The sequence below is a fragment of the Bos indicus x Bos taurus genome, chromosome X (assembly GCF_003369695.1).
Source record: "Bos indicus x Bos taurus breed Angus x Brahman F1 hybrid chromosome X, Bos_hybrid_MaternalHap_v2.0, whole genome shotgun sequence".
NCBI lineage: Eukaryota > Metazoa > Chordata > Mammalia > Artiodactyla > Bovidae > Bos > Bos indicus x Bos taurus.
The window spans coordinates 131962728-131986961 of NC_040105.1; the positions used below are offsets into that span (position 1 = coordinate 131962728).

At 51.8% G+C, this 24234-nt stretch overlaps 2 protein-coding genes across 6 annotated transcripts in view; one reads left to right on the forward strand and one right to left on the reverse strand.

Moving 5' to 3' along the window:
- The window catches only part of ELF4 (E74 like ETS transcription factor 4), a 36287-nt gene extending 32487 nt beyond the window's left edge, over positions 1-3800 (forward strand). The window contains exons 6-9 of one of the 2 annotated variants that reach the window (XM_027533593.1): positions 349-432; positions 521-713; positions 1378-1755; positions 2583-3800. In XM_027533593.1, coding sequence (XP_027389394.1) covers positions 349-432; positions 521-713; positions 1378-1755; positions 2583-3387 — 1460 coding nt within the window. In that variant the 3' untranslated portion in view covers positions 3388-3800. The remainder of the gene's footprint in view (positions 1-348; positions 433-520; positions 714-1377; positions 1756-2582) is intronic. The other variant, XM_027533594.1, reaches the window with a different exon arrangement.
- A 7271-nt stretch (positions 3801-11071) lies between these two features.
- Positions 11072-24234, reverse strand: part of BCORL1 (BCL6 corepressor like 1) — a 60491-nt gene continuing 47328 nt past the window's right edge. For all 4 annotated transcript variants that reach the window (XM_027533743.1, XM_027533740.1, XM_027533741.1 and 1 more), the window contains 3 exons: positions 17809-17886; positions 16656-16809; positions 11072-13322 (listed from right to left, as the gene is read on the reverse strand). In XM_027533743.1, the coding sequence (XP_027389544.1) occupies positions 13040-13322; positions 16656-16809; positions 17809-17886 (515 nt within the window). In that variant the 3' untranslated portion in view covers positions 11072-13039. The remainder of the gene's footprint in view (positions 13323-16655; positions 16810-17808; positions 17887-24234) is intronic.

Sequence of the window (24234 nt, forward strand, 5' to 3'; positions counted from 1 at the left end):
TATTGATTTACTCAGATGATGGCTGGTCGATACTGCCGTGTCAGTGTGGCAACCAAAGCCTGGTGCCACACTTATCTGCACAACAGGCACACCTTCAGATGCCATTTTGTTTCAAAAATTAGGCAAGGCAGATTCTGTGCTTCTAAAGGTGACTCATTGGCAAGCACTCCGTGGCCCCTCATTGTTTGGGGCCTGAAATGCAGGAGGGCCCTTGGGGGGTGGAGCTACCTGAGTGCGATGCCTCTTCCTTGTCGCCGGGTGCCCCTCAGTTGGTAAGCGCCTGGGCCCTCTGTCTCGGGAGCCCTGCCCTGTAGCCTCAGCTCACTCCCACCTTCCCCCCACCCTCAGTCCGGAAGACCAAGGGCAACCGCAGTACCTCACCTGTCACTGACCTCAGCATCCCTATTCGGAAGAAATCGAAGGATGGCAAAGGTACAGCAGGGAGGCGGGTGAGGTGGGAAGGGAGCCGGCAGGGGTGGGTGGGGTCTGGGCACCCCATCACCACCCTGCTGCTCTGCAGGCAGCACCATCTACCTGTGGGAATTCCTCCTCGCACTTCTGCAAGACCGGAACACCTGCCCCAAGTACATCAAGTGGACCCAGCGAGAGAAAGGCATCTTCAAGCTGGTGGATTCTAAGGCAGTGTCCAAGCTGTGGGGGAAGCAGAAGAACAAGCCTGACATGAACTATGAGACGATGGGCCGGGCACTCAGGTAGGAGCCCCTGCCCGGAGGGGTCCCCAAGCTTCTTCCTCTGTCCCAGGAGCCCCTCGCTAAGGGGCCTCCAACTTTCCCTGGAAAGATCAGGCTCTTTGTGGGTGATGAGTAAGTACCTTGCTCCTCCTGCATGGGTCACCTAGACACTCTTCTGAGGCGCAAATTCCTGGGCCCATCCCCACAAGTCTCCTGTGACTCTCCCGTTTGCTTACCCCCCAGCCCGTTTCCCAGGTCCTATCTGGGAGGGACAGTCCTCTTCTTGTGTTTCTGTCCTAGCCTTTTCTCTTTTTAGAGTGGAAAGAGAATTTCAGGGCCTCCCCATCCCCAAGAAGGGCTTCCTTCACATTCTGCAAGCCAGGGACCAAGGAAGATGGGTCTGACTTACCCACAGTCGGTCTCTCAGGCTGGGGGATGGCTGAACCCCCATCCTCCACCCCCTCCCATCCTTCACTCACCCCATCCTCTGCCCCAAAGCAGCATGAGGGTCAGCATTGGAAATCCCCTTTCATGGACCCTTTGAGTCGTCAGAGGGAGATCTCAGAAACTTCATAAAAGCCTTCTAAGTCCAAAGTGTCCCTTCCCTTGCTCAGGGCGCCCATCTGCATCCCCCCACCGGTCCTGGAGGGCACTATGTCCCTGACACTCCCTGCTCTTCACCCAGATATTACTACCAACGAGGCATCCTGGCCAAAGTGGAAGGGCAGAGGCTGGTGTACCAGTTTAAGGAGATGCCCAAGGACCTGGTGGTGATCGAAGACGAGGATGAGAGAAGCGAGGTCACAGCCACATCCCCTCAGGCCTCTGCTCCCTCCACCTCCTCTGGTGGCAGCTCCCGGAGAGCCAGTTCCCGGGTCTCGTCTAGAGCTGCCCCGCAGGGCAAGGGTGACACTTCCTGGGAAAAGCCGAAGGTGCAGCACGTTGGTCTCCAGCCATCTGCGAGTCTGGAATTGGGACTGTCTATAGACGAAGAGATCCCCACTACCTCCGCCATGCTTGTCTCTCCACCAGAGAGCCAGGCCAAAGTCACCAAAGCTGTGAGGTAAGGGCGCCCAGGTCGTTCTAAGTCTTCCCCTAGGGATGGGGACATTTTCAGCTTCTTGCAAAGTTGTGCTCTGTCTCTGACTCCTGGGACCCTCACAGCATCCCTGGGAATCCAGTGGGACACTCGTGGCTTAAAAGAGGGAAAGGTGACTTGACTGAGGTCACACACCAAAATAACAAATGGCCAAGCCAGTCCTTGACCTGGGGCATCTTCTGTTGCCAGCTGGGGCTACTCCTGTTACCCCAGGGTGCTCCTCAAGAACCTCCTCTCCTGGGCACATCCCCACAAGTCTCCTCTACTCCAGAAAAGGGGTAACAGAGAACGTGCCATTCTGCCTTCCTCAGGCCCTACCAAGCCCACCAGGAAAGCTCTTGTTACTAATTGTCCACACTAAGGTCCCTCCAATTTTCCCTGAAAAGTTTGGCCTTTGTCTGGGTTATACGTGTGTACCTGTTACTATGCTGATGTGGGCCACGGGGATGCTCTTCTGAAGAGGGATGTCAGTGCACTGCAGTGGTGATGAACACAGTCTCTGGAGGCAGAAAGCCTAGGTGTGTCCCTGTTGCTGGCTGTGTGGTCTAGGGCAAGTTACATAACCTCTCTGTGCCTCTTTCCTCATGCAGGAAAATCAGATTGTTAATCTTATTCAACTCATGGGCTGATCAGAAGATGGAGTGAGATCCCACATGCGAACCATTTAAATGATCCCTGACCCAAGCTAAGGGCCCAACAAACAGTGGCTGAAACACCTTCTGCCCCATTCCCCCAGTGCCCTCCTTCCACACCTCCTCCCTGAACCAAATGTGCTTTCTGCTTCTCCTCAGTACTTCTGCCGTGCCCAGCAGCATCCACCTAGGAGTGGCCCCCGTCAGGTCGGGCTCGGCCCTGACCCTGCAGACCATCCCGCTGACCACAGTGCTGACCAACGGGCCTCCTGCCAGTACTACTGCTTCAACCCAGCTTGTTCTCCAGAGTGTTCCACCTGCTTCCACCTTCAAGGACACCTTCACTCTGCAGACCTCCTTCCCCCTGAACACCAGTTTCCAAGAGAACCAGGTGGCAGCACCAGGGGCTCCGCTGATTCTCAGCGGCCTCCCCCAGCTTCTGGCTGGGGCCAACCGTCCGACCAATCCGGCACCACCCTCAGTCATGGGAGCTGGCCCAGCGGGGCCCAGCTCTCAGGCCCCTGGGACTGTCATTGCGGCCTTCATCAGAACTTCCGGTGCCACCACAGCCCCTGGGGTCAAGGAGGGGCCACTGAGGCCCTCGTCCTATGTGCAGGGCATGATGACTGGGGCCCCCATGGAGGGCCTGCTGGTTTCTGAAGAGACCCTCAGGGAACTCCTGAGGGAGCAGGCTCACCTTCAGCCACTTCCAAGCCAGGTAGTTTCAAGGGCTTCCCACAATCCGAGCCTTCTGGGAAACCAGACTTTGTCTCCTCCCAGCCGCCCCACTGTTGGGCTGACCCCAGTGGCTGAACTTGAGCTCTCCTCGAGCTCAGGGTCCCTGTTTACGGCTGAGCCTAATGTAAGCACACCTGGGAGCCTGCTGACTAGATCCCCAACCCCAGCCTCCATCTCCCCATTCAACCCCACTTCCCTCATTAAGATGGAGCCTCATGACATGTAAATGAAGGGGGTCAGGGGGAAATGTGACTGCCAGGCAAAGTTGAGCAGCATTTGTACACGGACTTCCTCTAAGAGAGACTGACTGAAGTAGTACACCAGCCCTTACATTTCAGCAGGGTGTCAATACACCAGACCCCCATGCCACCCCTGCTTGGTGTCACCATGGCCAAGACAGGCCCAGTTGGAGCATCCCTGGTGTCAGACCATGGCTTTTAAGAGTACTAGGGGATATGCTCTTGTCGGGGTAATGGGCTGACTTCCTGATGGAGGCAAACCTGAGATGTTTGTAACCAGGGCTGGGGTAGGGGCTTCATGAGAAGAGTCTTTTTACCTGGCTGTATTCCACCATCTTCGTTCCCTCCGCAGAGTATTTACTATGCCATATGTGAATATCTCTGTATGTATTTGTGTGTACTTGTGCGTCTTCTTTGGTGAGGATGGGGGTGTAGCTGTGAGGTCTTCAAGGGTGTGTGTCTCTCTGGAGGTCAGCCACAGAGATGGGGAGTTTTTTGTTTGGAGGGAAAGCATTCTCCAGTTCCCTTTGTACAAGCCAAGATTTGTTCTGAGACTATGGGGTACAGGTTTGAGCCCCCAAATCTGGAGAGATGTCACAGAGCTGGGGTAGGTCTGGGGAGGAGAGCTTTGATGGGTGTGTTTGTTGGGGAAGACGGAATTGTAGGGGACAAGGAGAAAGCCATGTGGGATAAAACCCTGAAGAGAGGGAAGGAATTCAGCCCTGTGGAGCAGCCCCACAGGCTAGACCGAGGTCTTCTTGGGCTCAGCCTCATTGCCCACCAGTCATTTGCTAGCAGGCCAAATCCTTAATCTCCCCAGAGTGTTTTGTGCCCCTCCAGGGTTAGACTCAGCCACAAGGTCCCCAGGGGAAGGGGGCTAAATAATGGATGTTTGCACCCAGGGCTTGGGCTGTAATTCTAGCCTTCACGGCCACCCTGCTCTGCATCCCAAATCCTGGCTTCCGTCTTGGTTAATTTCGCCCCTGCCATCCATTGCTGGCAGGCGGTGCAGGGGACGTCGGGTAACCACATGCTCGGGGTCTGCCTCCGTCCCTGCTCGTGCCTCCTTGCTGGTCAGCCTGCTTTCTATTCCCCTCACAGATCTGCCCACGTACCCACTCCCTCTATGGCTGCAGTAGACCTCCTCCAGTGGGCCGAGGTCCTTGACGGCCAGCCTTCTCACTTCACCCTGACTCCTCCTCCACGAAGATGGGGCCTGAACCTGTGAGCTCCTGTCCTTTCTGTCCTTCCGCATGCCTTCCTTCCACCTTTCCTCTTTCTGAGAAGGGGGTCAGCCAGTTATCTCTTAAAGTCCACCCCTCGGCAGGGGGCCTTGATCCCCTCCCCTCTCTCTTCTGTGAATTTGCCTTTGTCTCTCCTGCCAGGTTTGGGAGCAAGGCTGAGAGCTCTACTATGTCAGCCTCAGAAACAGCGATAGGATCTGGTAAATGTGGTTACTGTGAATTGGTGCCTCAGGACCCTTGCTGTGTCCTTGACACAAAACCAGCCACTTGATCTCACTACCTCCCCTGGTTGCCCTTCTCTCTCTCTCCTTCTGGTCACTGCCAAGCCCATTATCATGCTCTGTCACCTCTTGTTCTCCCCCTTCTCCACCCTGGGAGGGAACCATGTATGGTTGTGCGGGTATATTTCTTACATGTCTCCAGCACTTGGCATTAATGTCCCTTTTTCTAATAAAATCAGCTTATGATGACAGCTTCCTGGTGGTGGAGAGCAAAACATCTTGAGAAAGGGTCACCTTTGAAAACAACTTTACACAAAGGTGCCACATGGGTTAGGAGTGGCCCTGCCTCCTCACCTGAACCCCATAGAACTCTTCATCTGAAGTCACTGATACCCTGGAGATGATGTCAAATTTCTTCTTCATAGTTCTTGGCCCCTTGTAAGTCCTCACAGCACATGACACTACTTCCCCTTCCTCTGTCACCCTCTCTGTGCCCTTTCTAGATCCACATCTACATTCACTGTGGGCACCCCACGAGCCTCAGCCATCCTCCTGGCTCCAGTGAGGCTCTTCAGGTTGGGTATGGAATCTAGAGGCCCAGCCCCTACTCTTCTCAGCTTCTGGCTCACATTTCTCCTGGATAGTTCTACCTAGATGATTGTCAGACCCTCAAAGATTGTCCCTCTATCAAAAATGGATTTTTGGAAGTCTTCCAACACACAAAACCATTCCAGACAAAAAGGCTGTCATGACTTGCCTATTTCTGTTATTGTCCTGACCTTCTAAGCTTGACATTTCAGAGCCATCTGCTGGCCACATTCACTTGACCCTGACCCTTACTCGTTGCCTCAAGTCCGGTGTGGTTTGCCACGTCTCTCCAATCCAGCCATTCTTCCACAGTTGAAGAGAGCCTCCAGCCTTGTTCAGCCTCCCCCAGAGCTTATCCCTTTCCCTGGACATATCAGCAGTCCCCCAGTGTGATCTGAGTCACCCCCTCCAACCTGCCAGGGCACCAGCTCTATTCTTCCTCTGCCAAAAAGTCTCCTGGGGCTTCTCACTGCCTACAAATGGGGGTAATACTCAAAATCCTTAACTTCCAATCTGTTCTTAGTGGCTGGGCATTAACCCTTTATTGTCTGACTCACAAGGCAATCCAGGGGTCCTGGAGGAGGGATTTGGGAGCACTTGATGGCTCAGGGCAGTTGTTCCAGGAGTATTTTGCACTTTACCATCACGTCCTAGCCTACTTCCCCATTCACCTCCCACTGCTCCCCTGACCCCTTGTATTGCTCCAGTCAAACGGATGGATTCACTAACCTTTGCACCTGCTTCTGTTGGAGTTGCCTCCCTCTGTACTTTTACTTTTCTTGCTTCTGCTCAACCACAATGCTCTTCCTACCCCGCTGCTGCTGCTGCTGCTAAGTCACTTCAGTCATGTCCAGTTAAGCTTATGCGACCCCATGGACTGCAGCCTACCAGGCTCCTCCATCCATGGGATTTTCCAGGCAAGAGTACTGGAGTGGGGTGCCATTGCCTTCTCCGTCCCACCCCGCTAGTACTCATCAAATTATACCCATCCTTCAAGGCTCAGTTCATAGACACTGCCTCCCCAGACCAGCCTACCCTTAAGTGAGTTCATTCGAAATATGTTGCAAGTGCCATTCTTTGGTAACTGACTTTGAGCAGCCTGTGACATCGCCTCTATAATAATGACAAACTGTTACTTAAATCTTCAATGGCCTGGACTTATGTAGTCTCCCCAGTTAGTGTGTTACCTTCTGAGGGGAGTGGGACTGTCGCCCGTAGCAGGGCACACTACGAAGCATCTAGTGAGCGTCAACGGACGGTTACTGATTGAGCTGGGGAGAGAGGGGGACCAAAGTGAGGTAGGTGACCTCCGACCTCCCCTCTGCACAGACACTCACCCCGGGTGCTCCACTGCCCAGGGCCGGCCCTCCCTGGCTCAGTGCCCTCATGGTACCCCCACCCCACCCCTGGCCTTAGCACCCAAGAGTTGTTACTACTTTGAACATCCCCTGCCTCTCAAGAAACTTCCCTGTCCAGTTTCTTTCCTATTCAAAGTGTTAAATTAGCTAAGCTGATAAACTAACCTGTGCTGATGTAGTTATGGGAGAGGGCTAGAGGAGAGCCTCAGGAGAAAGGTTCATTTCAACCAGGGTCGTGTAGCAACAGCACCCCTGCCTTTGCAATAGTCTGATGGAGTCAAGAGACTGGCTCCTCACCCCCAACAGCTGATGCATTACTCCCTCCTCTGAGCTCCCACAGCACTTTGTATATACCTCTTATTGTAGCACTTAGCACATGGTAGCGCCTTAGCTATGTGTTTATGTATGTTTCCCCTCCAATAGACTGTGAGCTCCTCAAGGACAGGGACTGTGTGTTAGTCACTGATGTATCCCCAGCGCCTAGCACAGTGCCTGGCACACAGTAGGTGCTCAATAAATGTTTATTAAAAGAATGAATGGGTCCTGTTTCTAATCATGAGATTCCAGCGCTATACTAAGGCAGGCCAGAGAGGCCGGGAAAGGACACCCACACGGGGCCTCCCACGGCTTTCGACCCCTCATAGAGCATGGCAGGCAGCTGCCTCCCTTGCCCATGTCTGCGGCCACCCCAGGACAACAGGAGCCCAAGGCTGCTTCCAGCAGTGCCTTGCTGTCACTAGGTGCCCGGGGCGGCTCTGAACTGCCCTTCGCTGCTGCCTTCTTCCTGGGACAGACTCATCGCTATTTCCTCATACCTGGGTGGAAATGTCACTTGAGTGGTGGAAATGTCAGCCCCGGTAGGAGGGACAGAACAAGAAGTGATTCTCACGATCGTCGTTCCTCTGACCCCATCATGTATTTTTAAAGAGGCGGTTGCCTCCGGCTCCAAAGCCGCTGGATCCGAAGTGAGTGAACTCATTCCCCAGCCATCCCAGGCCAGGGAGGCCAACGCGGTCGGTCCTTTGAGAGCCTCGGCCTCGGCACGCCAGGCGCGCGGCCGGAGTCCAGCAGGTGGCGCTATGGAGCCAGCGCAGGCGGGCGTGTGGCCCAGCGGAGCCCGGGAAGGGAGAGGCGGTCAGGGCGGGGCCTGCCGCTCCCGGCTGATGCGGCCGCAGCCGGCATCTTCCTGTCCCTCTATCCTGACTCTGTGCCCCAAACTGTCCCTGGGCGGCTCTGGTTCCCAAGCAGGCCTTCCATTTCTCGGGAACTTGGAACTTTCCCCTCAGCCCCCTCCCCCTCCACGTTCCAGGGGGAATTTAACAGTCGAATAGCCTCTCCCCATTGGCCGGTCGCGCCCTGGCCCCGCCCCCGTCGCCCCCTACCCGTAGCCTCCAGGACCAGCAGGTGAGCACGCGGCGGGCCTGGCCTCGGTTGCCGGCCTGCACTCTCTCCCGGGTGGCGGGAGTGAGCCCGGGCCGCAGCCACCAGCCGCAGGGCTCCCGGCCTGGCCCACCTCCCACCGCAGCCTGCCTTTAGCTACAGATACACGCAGCGCCGCTTTCAACCTTGAAATCGGAGAGCAATTGAGGCGCCCGCGACAGCCTTCTGCCCGCGGAGGGCCCCAACCGCCCGTGGCGAGACCCTGAGCTACGGGGGACCAGCGCGCGGCCCGGGAGGCATCCGAGCCCGGTTGCCCAACGCTGCGGCTTGCCAGTCCGCCTCACCGGGGAAACCCGTGGTCCAGGGGAACACGTGGAACCCGCCCCGCCCCGCCCCATGGCGGGGTCCAGAAGGCCCGAGCACTTGGCGCCTCCCGCTGGCTGCTAAGCAGACTGCCCTTGGGGCGGACTCCGTCCTCCCTAAACACATACACGCACTTGTCTTAGCAGGGAACGTGAACGTGAAGTCGCTCAGTCGTGTCCGACTCTTTGTGACCCCATGGACTGTAGCCTACCAGGCTCCTCCGCCCATGGGATTTTCCAGGCAAGAATACTGGAGTGGGTTGCCATTTCCTTCTCCAGATCTTCCCGACGCAGGGATTGAACCCGGGTCTCCCGCATTGTAGGCAGACGCTTTACCGTCTGAGCCACCAGAGCAGGAATGGGACACAATAAAATGCCCAGCAGTCTTCCCCGTCGTGGGTTAAAGTATGCAAGGGGCAGGAGTTTGCCGCCCAATTCGCCGCCCTCCCGCAACCCAAATAGGGCTGCAGTGAAAGCGGATCGTCCTTTCTCGGAGTATGGAGACTCCGAGAGCCTCCCTCTGAACCCAGCACCTCAAAGAGAAGCACTCTGGTAAGACCATCAACTGTAGGCTTGCGACCTCAGCATGTCGGAGGAACTAACTTCAGCTAAACAGCCATGGTTACTCAGTATGTTTCTCTTCCATTGGCGGTAAATTGGGCCCCATTTGGCAGATGGAATAATGAAGGCTCGAAATACTAGGTTCTCTCTCACCCGCTATAAGCCTAGGTGGGAAGTGGTGGGCTAGCTCTTTCCCTGAGACCGCACTGAAAAGGATTAGATCATTTAATAAGAGGTGATCGTCCTCTCCCCAGTCCGAACCCGGGAATGCAAACTCATCTCCTGCTTTATGGGATTCACCCCCCATTCCTCCATTTTTGGTCTTCCCACTCTGGCAGAAGAGCAGTGAGAAGGCTCCAGGAAAGGTGTGGAGAAGGGAGCCCAAAAGCAAGGAAATAAGAAACTGCTGTTTGGTGTGGCTTTCAACTCACTTCCTTTCTCCAGAGAAATAAAGGGGTGTGTGCAAGCCCACACACTCAAACGCCCAGGGCTGTCCAGGAGTCGCAAAGGACCATCACCTATTCCTTTGCAATCACTCTGACTTTGCCCACTGCATCTCCATCCTGCTCTAAATGGAAATCCTTATACCCCTAAAGCTCTCCCTTCATCCTTTGTTCTGAATCAGGCAATCACCTTTTCCCCTCCCTCTGCCTGTCCTACCTCCAACATATTTTACCAATGTATTAAAAGAAAAAGGAAAAACCTCTGTCACTACCTGGTTTAGAGTTCTCATGGTTCCCCATCACCTCAGGCAAAAGTCAAAGCCATACTCCTTGGCATGGCTGGCAGGGCTCCTACACTCTCCTTCCCCACCTGTACCTTCCAGCTGCAGTGAGACTGGAGTTGTAGTTTCCTGCACATACTACCCTTCTTCTTTGTCTCCAAGCCTGTGCTCAGATGTCCCCTTAGTTCAAGGGTTCCTCCCTGCCACCCCAATTCCCATTTTGCTACTTGTCAATTAGGCATTACTTCTGACCACCTCTGTGCCCTAGCCCATCCAGCTGAGCTCCCAAAGCATCCTGGGCTTAGCTGGATCCTCGCATTCACCACGTGGCCTCAGGTGTTGTTTGGGAAGCCTCGAGGCCTCAGGATCAGGAGGTGGGGAATGAAAGCCAATTGGGAGGATTAATGCTGCTCCTCCATCTGAGCAACTCAGGGGTCACTCCTGGGGCAGGATGGCTGGATTCCTGTTGGCCAGACAGACAGACCCCCTGGCTGGTACATGACATGGCTCTCCAGACACGGCAGCCACAGTGAGAGATCCCAAGAGCATAGCTTACAAGGGCCTCATCCCAGACCTACAGACATCCCCTTCCCTTCAAACAGTAACAGGCTCATTCTGGAGCCAGCAGTCACAAGTCACAATCATACTTTCTACTGCTGGTTTTCAGAAGAAGGGAGAAAAGTTGTAAAGTCTAGGATGGGCATCTTGCCTCCAAAGCTGGTGGGTCTTAGGAAAGCAGAACCATGGAAGGTCTGCACTATGTAGGGGGGCAGAGGGGACACCGGCAAGACAGTGAGGGCAGTGAGTAACAAGACCATGAAGTCTGCTGCTCACACAGGGCAGGAAACAGTGCTGGCAGGCAGGTGATTTCCTTGAGTTAAAGAGGATCATCCCTCACAGCCACCTCAAAGAGGGCCCCTCCCTCTGACCACACTCCTCTGGGGATTGAGCGATGTGTGCACATGTGCAGGGGCACCCCTACGCAGCCTACCAAACTGACGCAGGTACTCACTTCTCCCCAGGATTTGTACCTGCCTTTCCTTTCCAAATCTTGCCAAGGTGACCCAAATCCTCACTGGTCACTCTACCTGCTCTCAGTTGCTGTGCTGATAAGGACCCCAAACTGCAAAGCAGGGTGAGGGCTTCCCTCACTGACTTCATAAGGATACCCATCTTTTTTTAACTACAGAAAAGCCAATTCGGGGAGCAGAGAAAAGAGACAGGAGACAGAAGCCCTGACACAGGTTTTTCAGTATGCAAGTGTTTTTGACTCCACAGCCAGTTGCTTAAAATGAAACATAAAGGGCAGCCAAAATACACACCCAAATGCAAAAAAGTAAAGGCAAACATAAAATAAACCACACAATACCATGAACCCCAACAAAACCAGAAAATTAAACCCAAAAAACCCCTCAACTTTATATATATATATATATATATATTTTTTTTTTTTTTAAAAGGGAGAACAACTGTTCAAAACCAACTGGGCAGTATGGTGGAGGTGGGTAGCAGTCCTACAGAAGGGGGCCTAGAACTTCCCCCTGGGAACAAAGAACAAACACAATACAAAGAAAATAACCAACAATCCTCCTGCGAGGGTCAGGAGTCTCCGGAGAACAGATTGTCCCATCCTCAAACTGGCTTTTTTTTTTTTTTTGCCTTTTTTTTGTCTTTTTTTTTTTTCCATTTTCTTCTTTTGTTGTTGTTGTTTTAGCACCTGTACAATAAAACTGTACCATCTCCAACCAGAGCCGGCCGTAGGGAGGCCCTCCTGCTTTTGGATGGTACATACTCTCTACAAGGATTGTTCGGAAAAATAGCAATTGGTAGAAAAATAAGAACAAGAGTGGGAAAGACAATGCCACAGAGGGGGCTGGGGCAAGGAAGCAGCCCAAACCCCTCCTTCTCTCTCTCCACCAACAAACCCAGCGCTGAGAGGGAGACCTGGTAGGGCCGGGCCGCAGGAGACCAGTCTCCTGCCCTCACCTAGGAAACAGCTGAGGCCTGGGTTCAACATCTGGCAGCAAATCCCAGAGCCCTCTGGAAATTCCAAAGGAGAACTGGGCGGGGGGGGGGGGGAGCAGAGGGAGAAGGAGCTGAGGACAGAGAGAAGAGAAAGGGATGCTTCAAAGGCAAGGAGGAGAGATGGGGACAAGGGTAAGAGGGAGCTGAGAGGCTCAGTATCCAGGGAGGGCAAGGCCCGGGTGGGGTAGGGTGGCCAGGGGTGCAGGGGAAGAAACTGTGGGAACAAACCTATATTGTGCACTCTGAGGGCAGTGAGGACGGTGAGGAGGAGGTGACCTTATCCTTCAAGACCCATTCTCAACTCTCCATTAGAGTAACTTATTAATAACCCCTTACTCCCACAATCCTCCCCTCCCTCAGTAAACAAGCATCTCCAAACAGCAGGGCTGCTGCAAAGGGCAGGGGGGTGAACGGGGGTCGGGGGTGGGATTGGGGGAGGGGTGAGCACCGAAGCCTCAGGATTCACCCCCAACCCCCCAGGCCTGGGCCAGCACCAACCACCTTCATTACTTTTACAAGTCAATGGCCCCCACCCTTCCCTGCCTCCTCCCCAGTGGTGGAAAAAATCCTGGGAGTAACTTTTTCAGAGGGAGGAAACAGCTTCAGAGCTTGATCAAGAAAGACAAAGAAAGGAGGTGAAGAAAGTCCCTCAATACAACAAGTTGTCTCAAATCGTCACAGTGATACAGACTTATCAGAAACCAATGAAACAATACAAATTAAATACTAATAAAATAAATACTATGGAAGACAAAAGAACACAGGGGAACGGAGGGGGCGCTCAGAGATTCGGGCTTTTCTCATTTCTCTTCCGGACAGGCCGTGGCCACCCAGGGCCCCGGGTTTGGTCTTGGTCACACACAAGGAGGCCAGTCCAAGGGACCCTGGCGCCACCTCCCACCACCCCTGGGACCTCTTGTCCTCAGACGTGGAGTTCAACTTTCCACCCCCATCACCAACCACAACAACAATGACGATGACAGGGAGATGAGAACTAACTGTAACCAAAAAAAAAAAAATCCAGTCACTAATGCTGGCATCGATAAGGCGGCTTCTTGTTGGTCCATATTATTGCCTCTTTCTGCAGTCTGGTGCTCGGTGGGGGAAAAACATGGGAGGTGGGGGAGGGGTGAACTTGGGAGGAGAAAGAAGAAAAGGGAGGGGCTGTTTTCCCGGTCAACTGTTCCAAGGCTGGAACTCTACCTCGGACCCTAGGAGCCGAAGCAGCTCCACCTCGTACCGCACCAGCTCCACAGTCTCAGAGGAGCCCGGGGCAGAGGTGCCATCCACGCCTCCAGGCCTCTCGGCGGGGGTCAGCAGCTGACTGGAGGCCACTTGCCGGTAGAACTCAGCCTTGGGCAAGGTGGCGATTTCAAAGTGCGGGAACCGAGCCTGAAAGATCCTTGAGGAAAGCTTCAGCCTCTTCAGGACGTCGGTAAAGAGAAACCAGTTGCAGGGCCTGGAAAAGGCAAGAATGAGAGTTAAGGGAGGGGGCAGAAGAGACAGGGTGGGGGGCGGGCACTGGGCGCTGGCCTGGCTACCCCTCCGCTAAGCCCCTGACTGCTTGGGTGTCGCAGAGGTGACAATTTTCTCCTGTCCCCTACGCTGGCAGGCCCCGGGCTTTTAGCTCAATGGCAAGCCCTCAACCCATGACTGACCCCTTCCAAAAAGTGGGAATAGGGGGGAACTGGTCCTTCCAGAACCATAAACCCTGAGCAGGCGTCCCAGCCTTTGCAGCCCAGGTGACCTGGAATTTACCCTCTGTGGGGACCAGTTCTGCCCCCCAGAAAGCCCTGCCAGCCTGTCTGGTTTCCCTTTGCTTGTCTCACCCCTGCTTCCCCTGCCTCCTTCTTCTCCAAGATCTTCCCCAGCAGAGGGGGAGCCGTGGAGAAAGGCCTAAACTGCGGGTAATCCAAAAGGCATTTCTCTTTGGCTCTGGAATGCATTAGACAAGTTTTTTCTCCAGCGGCAGCACCATCGTTTCTGCAGGGCTGCAGCTCACGTTACAGCTACAGCTAGTCTGACTTTGCTGAGCACACCCGACTGGGCGGCAGCCTGGGGACAGCTGGGAGGGGGGCTGCGAGGCCGCCCAGGGCCAAACGCTAGCTTTGACTAAACCAGGAAGAAATGCTGCGTCCCCATGTTAGTGGCCCCTGTTTCCAAGGCTGTCTTTCCTCGCCATCCGCCATTCCACTGTCCCACTTCCAGCCTTTGCCACTTTTAGCCTGGACTATATTGCATCAGCCTTCTAACTGGTTTCCCTCTGCCAAGAGTCACTCTTCCACACCCCCACCCACCCTCACTGGATCCTCAGTTACTCTTCGTTTTCTAAAAAGAACATCAGACCTTTTCACTCGGTCACTAAACCACTTTTAATAGATCCCTAGTATCTCCAGCAAAAAACCCTTCAAACTCTTTAGCATGATTATTATGCAAGACCTTCCAAACAAACCTCACTCAATCCCTTTGGCCTTATCTCCACCCAATCTCTCTCTCTTACTCACACACAGACACACACACACAGGCTGTATACCCCCACCCCACCAAGTACCAGCCATTTAATGCAGGACAGCCCTGTTTTCTGAACTTGAAAGTCTCAGTGCCTTTGCTCATGCCATACCCTCCCTCCTTGTCTCCTCGGCAGCCCAGTGCAGACACCCTGTCACCCGTGAAGTCTTTCGCTGATGTAACCAGTTACTTGTCCCATCTTCCACAGTCTCCTGGCACTTGGTTTGTACCCCTATTATAACCCGGTAACAGAGCCCATTTTGGAAAGAATATAAAAGAAATGCAAACTGTTGTCCAGGAAGGGGAACTTGGGGGTGGACTGGAACTTATATTTTTCCTTTGACACCTTTCTGAACTATTGTATGATTAACAATAATAAATCTGCTTAGGAATGTCATCTTTTATTAGAGTTCATGGTATACTTGTCTGTGCCCTATACCAGACTGGAGAGTCTTTGAAGGCCAGAGCTATATTCCAGCACTCTGGGTTTGACCTGGTGCAACTGCTTAAGACATGATTCTGGAATTGAATGTTCTGTACACACCTAAAAATTCTCCCCAGACCCACAGTCCTAATCTTAAAAGGCAGCATTTCTTCCGAATGACAGTGACCTCTATCATCTCACACAAGCAGGGAATGGGGTGTTCTGGGTTAAGAGAAAGGGGGTTCAGATGCCAGATCCTTGGACATCGCTTTCAAAGAATGGAGGAAAACCCCCTCAGAACACTGACAGTGCTGATCAGAATTCAGTCTTGCTTTGATGAGTCAGTAGGCACTTCTGAAGCCCACAGGGCCTCAGAGTCATCAGTATATAACACCCTACCCACCTTTTAAGACCACAAATTCTTACACGATGTCACATTTGTGTGGAAGGGCAGATTCAGAAGCAGTGCTCGAGAATGTAGCATCAAGAAAACCAGCTCTGCCGGGACCAAGCTCTCAACCAAATACCCACCTGCCACCCAGTTTGCTTACTGACGCTCAGCCCCTGGTTGCCCCTGTTCTGTCTGCACCTAAAGCACACTACCCTGGTCCTTTTACCGCCTGGGGCCCAAGATCCTATTTCAGAGAAGGAGGTGCTGAATATGTTGGAGGAATTAATTAACTGTGCAATACTATATCCCAGAGGCCCAGCCCCGCCCTCGGGGATCAGCTTATGCCCAGAAGAATAAGGACCAAAAGCCCCTGAAACTTGATCCCTACTAGTGTCATCATAGAGGCTATTTTTATTCTTATCAGGCCAGGGGGGAAGGGATGCAAAGAAACTGTGGTCTAGTGGTTATAGTCGCCAAGTGAGGGGCTCCCTCAAAGGGTTCCTAATTCATTGTCCACCGCCCCCCATTATGTGCACTTCATGTGCTTTCACTTAAAAAAACACAGGGTCTGATATTTCAAAAACAGATCTCAAAGAAAAAGTATACTTAAAAGTGTTTGCAAAGGTTTTGAAATATGTGAAGACACCAAGAAGAGGACACTTAATGATGGAGGCCAAGATCCTTGGAGGAGGGCATGGACAACCCACTCCAGTATTCTTGCCTGGAGAATTCCATGGACAGAGGAGCCTGGTGGGCTACAGTCCATAGGGTTCCACGGAGTCAGACACAACCGAAGCGACTTAGCACTAGCACAGGAACAAAAGGACAGTGTATTCTGTATCCTCCTAACCAGCATGGCCATGGCCCTGCAGACTGCTGAGCTTTCTTCTGAATCATCAAAAAAAGGTGACATTGGGTCCACGCTAATGCTAAGTACCACATATATTCTAGTCTTTGAAAATGGGTGATTCTCATTATAATATGTGTGGTAATCTGAGAGGACAGCAGCAATGCCATCACCTCACCAACATTAAGGCAATGAGCAACCAGCCTGTGGATTACGTAAGGACTCCAGTGGCCCCACAGCTATGGCAAACATATGTCCTGGCTTTTCCAAGAATCTCAATTTCAAATATTCTGTCTGGCTGTCCCCAGAAACCACAAAAATATTTCAGAGATTCTAATAGTTCACCAGCCCAAATATCTCCCAGATTATCTGTTACACCCAGAAACAGCACAAAAATTCTTCAGAGTGAATCGAGATTTTGGTTTTGGAAAACACACATAGTCAATGCATCTAGAGCTACTCTGAACATATCTAATCTGGGCTGGAGAGTCAGGCTGGGCTGGTCATATTTTCTCCTTCCTGTGCTCTAACATTTGTTCTCCAGGTCTCAGCTTCCTGCAGGAGAACTCCATCCGTCCCAGGATCCTAGCACTCGGTCCCCATAGACCACTCAAACACTTACCCGCGGGACACTGACACTTGGAGGTTGTAGCAAGGGAGAAGAGGCTTATCTGAGAGCTCAAACATAAAATTATCCTCTTCCACATCATCTCCTTCTTGATCAGAGCTCCCAGGAGGATTATGGAGGAGGTCACAGGCAAACCCATCTTTTTCCTCTGGAAAGACATCATATAGGGAATTAGTACTTAGCTACATACATGATACCACAGAAAAGAAATGCTCCAACAAGATACAGATCACTGGTTGGGGTCAAATGTCTCTCATCCTTGGGAGGGCATGTGAACGTTCTAGACCCGGGAGGTAGTGCTTAGTGGCCACAGATTCATTATACTCCTCCACCTTTCAACTGAGAAAAAAGCAAGGAGGTGTGAAGGATGTGCTGCCCAACTGCTTGAGACAGAAGCCTGAAGACACCATCAGCAGTCAGAGGCAAAGGAAAATACTTGCCCTTCAAACCGCAGCTTTGAAAGCTGCCTGCCTGCCTGCATGGGTCCCCAGAAACCCAGTGGCAGGGACTAGGCCTCTGACCTTTTCTAGCTGCACATTCATGTGTGGCCTGTTCTCCTGCTCCAGCTTCCCCCAAACTTAGGAGTGGGCACCTTCCTCAATCTGGGAGAGCGCTGGATGACAGCCTCAGAGAAAGGCTCACTACTCTTTTGACAGAGGAAGGCTCAGGCAGAGCTAAGGACTCGGGAGCCGGCAGCTCTCTCAGAAACTCTGTGTGCATCCTGGGGAGAGGGTAGGGAGGGATGGTAGCTACCAGATGGGGGACTGGGTCCCTTTTGAGTGTGAGCAATACCAGAAGAGGCAACAGTGCACATGGGGGCCTCCAGCAGGGTTAGGACAAAGCAACAGAGAAGAAAGGGAGCTTGGGAAAGAGAGAATTTACAAAGTACCCAGGGTGGGGAGTGGTAGAGGGCTAATGACGGATGGCTTTGTCCAAATCAATGGCATCTCTTGATTTCGGCCACCAAGTTCTGAGTCTGGGAGAAGCACGGGCTGGAGTGGGGGGTGAAAGGGTCTGTAAGCTACTAGCAGGTGAAGAAGGGCTCCATTGGGTCACTCCTGTCTTTAAGAAGAATCAGTGATCCCCAAAGCAGATCCCATACATCTGAGACATAGACCAGGGCGGGAAGCATCCGCTTAAAGCTTACCCAACACAGAACTGCTGTAGAAGTCCCAGGAGACGCCAGGATCACCCTCTGCTCGGCCCTGGAGATCTGAGAGGTGATCTGATGAAAGAAGAAAGGGCAGTGAGAATAGGGGGTAGACGAAAAGAGGAATCTAGAAGCAAAGTATATTCATCTGGCATTAGGAGAATGGGCGATGGGAAGGAAGGACCACAAGAAGGGCCAGGAGCGACCCCAGAGAGATCTGCTATCCATCAGAGGCTACAAACCAGTGCCAAGAGCCAAATCTAGCCCACTGACCACCTGGGTTTTGGCCCAGTGTTTTAAACCTCCACAATTTAATTACCTTCTAACATTTTAAAGTTGGGAGATTTCACTTAAAAATTCAGATTTCCAAGTTTTCTTGAAAAAAAAAATCAAGAGATCTGGCAACACTGTACCCACATTACTGCGTGTCGTCAGCTGGCTGGAGGGAGAGGCGACATGTGCGTTCTCCAGCTCAGCAGGCCCCGCCCAGCCTGCCTGCTCTCTAACATGATCAGCCTGAAAGCATTTAGGCCTGGGACCCCTTCTTCAAATGATGTAGGGCATTACTCTGCAAGCAGAATCCTAGATCCATCCCAAGATTTCAGTCCCCTGCTGGTCACAATGTTCATATATCCAATCGTGATCTTGCCAATTCAAAGGAAGATAAAGGAAGCATAATTCCTTCTGTCTCGTCTTTGAAAACATGGAATGGTGGGGGGGGGGGGGGGATGACCAAGTTTATCCTCATGAAAACCTATTGCTTCCACAGCAATACCCAAAAGAATTAAGAACAGGTATTGAAACAAAAACTTGTACATGAATGTTCCAGAGCAGATCTATTCACAATCTCCAAAAAGTGGAAACAACTCAAATGTCATTCAACTGATGAAGTGAGAAACAAAATGAAGGTTAACACAATGGGATAGTAATCGGCCATTAGGAGAACTGAATGCTGAGACATGTTACCTACAACACGGATGAAACTAAGAAACAAGGAGGCTAAGGGGTTAGGATTTAGCGCTTTTTCTTTTTTTGGGTTCGTGGCTTACAGGATCTTAGTTCCCCAACCAGGAATTGAACCCAGGCCCTGGCTTAAGTTGGGTTAAGCTCCAAGTTCTAACCACTGGACTGCCGAATTCCCTCTCCCTAAAAAACCATTTCAAACAACCTTTTGCTTACACAATCTGAGAACTGACATCAGGCCACCTCTTAGCCTCCCTGTTTCCTAGTTAAGCATCATCTAGATGAATTGTTTCACCTCTTGGCTCCATGTGGACAAAAAGCAGGATTCCATGACAAATTCAACTGTATCATCTGTGGGCACATGGCCCAGTGGTTGCCAATGTGCCACGTAGTACAGGTGGCAAGCTGATTTAGCTGTGTATGGCTGCCACCTGCCCTCAAGTGACACCTGGGTAACAGGACAGGAGAGAGTCCAAAGGGCACAGGTTGGGTGAGGGTGCCCCCTGAAAAGCAAATCCCAGGAGGAAGCTGGTAGCTACTCTTAAAGGAGCAGAGCTAAGTCCCTGGATGGAAGGCACCACCACATTCCAGGATACCTTCCCTTTGGGTCACACATTCTATCAGCAAAAGTGCCCATCAGCTGTTGTGAGCTACTGAAAGTAGTTTGTTTTTTGGCAACCCCCTAGGAGATGAGGAGTTTCTTCTGAGAGGAAAAGACAGTCAGAGAGAAGCTTTCAAAGTAATGGTGGAGGAGCCAGAGTGGAAAATCCTTCATCACATATATTAGATCTTTTGAGTATTCCATGAAAAACTCATGAGGTCCCAGATGCCAGCTTATCTCCTCTTCTGTACCCTATGCCATTTGGGAGTTGGAAGTAATTTCTTCCAAAGGCATCTGTCAGGTAGGTGAGTATATTTGGTGCCTCGCCCTGCGCTAGGTGTCCTGGGAGATAAAGGAATGAGATTGTAAGTTCCCCAAAGTCAGGGACTACATCTGTCCTGTTCATCACTGTCTCCCCAGTTCCAAAGCCCAGGTGCCTGGCACAGTAAGAGCATAATAAACACCATGGGGGAAGTAAGAGCGTGGGGAAACTACTACAAGGCGAGACTATAAAGTCAAGGGCTTGTTTAGCCCGTGTGCTGGCACATAAGCATTCAAGTGACTGTGGTCACCAGAGGCCTCCAGCAGAGCAGCCCTCGCTCACCATACTCCTGGGGCTCCTCTCTCGGACCTGCCTTCAGAGGCTGCCAGGCACTCATCTAATTCTCCTCACTGACAACAGATCTCTCTCACTTGCAGGTGAATGTGCCTTCTGAGATAGTCCGAAGTCAACTGGCACAGACAAAGATGCCAAAGTCAGAACTGGCCCACGAGTGGTGCACAAAAGGAACTGTCGAAGTCTGCTTGACAGGGCAGCTTCGAGGCGCATTTCCACACGTGTCTTCATGTACAGTCAGGAGGAAGAGTGAGTCCTTTTCCTTAATTTTCCCTTGTCCTCCCTGTAACTTTGAGTTCTTTTCTCTTACCCTTGCCTTCAAAAAGTACCCTCAGCCCAGCAATCCTGCTTCTAGGTATATACCCCAAAGAATTGAAAACTTGTATTCAAATATTTGTTCATGTGTGTTCACTGCAGCACTAGGTACAGTTGCCAAAAGGTGGACACAACCCAAATGTCACTTGACTGATGAATGGATAAAAGAAAATGTGATCTATCCAGATGAGGGGATAGTATTCACCATTAAAAAGATGCCACTAAGTGGACAGACCTTGAAAATATGATGCTACATGGAGGAAGTGAGCCTCAAAAGGCCTCATATTGTATGATTCCCTTTTATACGAAATGTCCAGAATCAGCAAATCCATAGAGACAAAGCAGACAGGCGGTTGCCAGGGGCTGGGGTTAGGGGTGGAGAACAACCGCTCACTGGGTATGGGGTTTCATCTGGGGGGGATGAAAATGTTTTGAAGCTAGATAGAGGTAGTAGTTGTCCAACATTGTGAACACACTAAATGCCACTGAACTGTTCACTTTTAATTTTATCTTACATGAATCTTGCCTTGATTAAAAAAAAATATTTTTAAGTATTCAATGTGAGTGGTGGCCCTGGAAATAGAAGTTTCTCTATTTCCTAGGGTCCCATTGTACCCCTGCCCATCTCCTACAACCAAGTCACCAGCTGAGGGACATGAAAGGGGAGAAAACAAAAAACAAACACTCATCGACAGGGGGTCATATGGCCGAGGTCTCTGGCAGGAAAAACAAAAACCTGTGATTCAGTGACCTCAAGTGGTAAACTACTAACCCTTTCATTGGGGGAAGGAAAAGCAGTCCTGAGAGTTCCTCCAATGCCCCAACCCAAACTGCAACAACTACCCCCAGCTCCCACATTCTTTGCGACAGAGGACGAAAAACCAGTCTGTTTTCGCTTGGCTAGGCTGCATATTATTCTTTTCCTCAAAGGGTCAAAGGGAAATCAGTCACATGCCTGCCTGTAATCTGGCCCAAGAAGGAGCTCTTCCAAAGGCCTCTTGGAAGGTTTGGATGGCTTGGTTCTCCAAGGACATGGATGAGAGACAAAGGGTTCACTGTCTGACCTCCAGTACCCAGAACTGTACCTGAAACTTAACAGGTGCTCTATAAACACATGGGTGAATGAACACATGAAGAAGCAGCACTATACTCTCCAGGGTCTCAGGAGACGTGGGCCTCGTGCTAAGCAAAGGCAATGGAGGAATATCCACATTGTCAACCCACATGAATCACCAGCATCTTCTGCTTTACAAAATAATTCACTACAGGATACCACTCTGCTGTGTATTTAAATGAGGATTTGATTCCTCGCGTTTTCCAGGAGAGGAGACTTGCACAAAATGAGGGATGCTCTACACGAGGCACAACCCTGATACTGGCTCACCATTTCCGCCCTTGACACCCTACAGGGACTCACCTTCATCTGCTGCCCAGTGGGATCCCCACTAGGGGAGGAAGAAGACAATGAATCTGTGGGGAATTTGGTCAGGCAAATGCTTGGGGATGAACAGTAAAGAGCTTTTTAACTACCTCAGCCAGACAGGCAAGGTAAAAAGAAATCCAGAAGTCCACACTGGTGTGTTGAGGTGTAGTGGTTGGGGAGGTGGGGCAGAGGAGGGAACTGCCTCCCCAATCTTCAACCTCATGGCGCTTCCAGCAGCCACTCTACCCAGTCATTTCTTGAGATTCGGGGCAGAGGAGACGTAGGGAGCTGATACGAAACAAGAGAGACACTCCATTGGAGGAATCGAAAAAGCTCCTGGTGATGGTTACTCAACATTGTGAATGTAGGAGATGCCACTGAATTGTTCACTTCAAAATCGTTCTGTTAGGTGAGTTTTCCTCAACCTTAAAAACCTTTAGTGTTAACCTCTTATCACCTCCAACAGCCTTTGAGCTCAAGTCCCCCCTCCCGGAGCCTACTCACTGCTGCCAGTGCCTACTTCCCCGGCTGCCAAGGTCCTAACCAGCTTGAGCACTTTCCCTAATGGCCAGTCAGAGCTCTGCCTTTAATTGGCACTCAGTATTTGCATGGAAAAGAGGTGGCCCAGTTTTAACACTCCTTTCAGCTCCTGGCCCCCATTATGAAGTTATAGCTCCATGCCCATAAAGTTGAGAAACAATGTCAAGAATTGAATGAAGGTGTTCAGCCTGGAGAGGCTAGGAAGTGCCAGAATTCAGGAAAGTCTTCTCTTGTGTCCACAGCACAGACTAAACTCGAGTTAGTTTAAGGAGGCATCGAAGGCTTTCCAGTAGTTGGGATTAGGTAACAGACATGAGAAAAGAGAAAACTGTTTACTTCTCATTTTTCAAATGAGAAGTAACTACTTCAAATGGTTTCAACATTCAAACTCCTTGGGGATTTTGGAGAAGGGGTCCACGAAGAAAAGACTTTGTGACCACGGAGGTTCGAGACAGCTTTATTTGCATCCAGAGGGCCCCAAGCCCTCAGGAGGGTGGTCTCCAGCCCAAAGAGGCCTCTGGATGAGACCTTCCGGTCAGAGGAGTGCTTCATGAGGCGCTTTTATCATGTTGAGATGCTCTGGGTGTTCCTGTGTGCCAGCTTCCCCTGGGAATTGAGTGGAGTGCAGACAACAACACACATTTGTGTGGAGGAGAGTGCAGAGTGGTATGTGGGAAGAAGCCACAGAGGGTGGCCTGCCCCGAGCCGCACGCAGCCCAGTTAAACTGAACAAGAGTCCTCACTAGCCCAGAGCAAATGCCTGAAGGAGTGTCCCCACATGGCTCTGCCCTCACAGACAGGCCTGGGCCCCAGAGCTGGTGGAGGAAGGAGGCAGTCCTCCTGCCCCAGCCGGAGAGGCTGGGTCTGGCTGTGGGGCAGAAGCCTGGCTGTGGACTGGATGGGGGCACCCATGCAGGGGTCAGGGCCTCCCTGACCCATCATTCCCCTTCCTTCAGTACCTAGAAGGCCCTTCCTTCAGTACCTAGTCCTCCTTCCACGGGGACCTTTGGCTCAGGCTACTACTTCGTTTCCTCCTCCATCATCAGCTGCCTGGTTAACCTGTATTCCATAAACAAATGAGCTCCTGCTTGGGAGCCTAGGACTGTACCTGATGGTGGGGTGGGGGTGGGCGTACTAACTGAGGCCACAGCCTGGGAGACAGGAAACAGCCTTGGGCAAACCCTTGGTCCTGCCAGCCTCCAGGGTAAGAGGAGCTCTACCACCATCGAAGCCTCCGAAGAGGATCAGTGACACAACCTCCAGCTGCTCCATCCACCCAACTGTGCTTAGGCAGGCTGAAGAAGTCACTGCTGGAGCAAGGGCCAAGCTGTAATATCACACAGGAGGTAGGGTTCCTTTATTCAGAGGTCAAGTCTGAGGAGATTTCCACTGAGCATGCCCAAGCCAGACTTCCCTCCTCCCACTGCCCAACTCCGTAGAGCTATCTAACTGCAGACAAACAGCTGTCATCCACTAATGAGAAAACAAATGCAAGTTGGCTTGTGGTGCTTGCCACGGGCCTTAACACTACTTTTCCAGAGGGGGCAAGTGAGGGAGGAAGAGCAAAGAACAGGAGGATGCACAGGGAACATCACAGTTACCACAGGGTGTGAGGAATAAAGCAAGTGGAATGGTCCTAAGGGCTGAACTTTGATCACCAACAGAGATAAAGTGCAGGTGCAAAAACAAAAGCAAACTGTTAAGTGCCACCTCTCTGCAACTGGCAGACCATTCAAAGCACAAGTCCACACATTTTGCCCCAAACTCAAACTACTAGTGGGGCCACTGTCCCACAGAGAGGCCTACCTCACACACGGAGCGGGAAGAGGGGGCCCCAAGGGCGACCGGGGCCCTGAAGAGGATGCATGCAGTGAGAACACTCACAGCACAGGGACGAGACGAAGCTGCCTGCTGACTTTTTAAAGTTCAGAGAGATCTCTGAGTTGCCAGAAAGAAACATGTGAG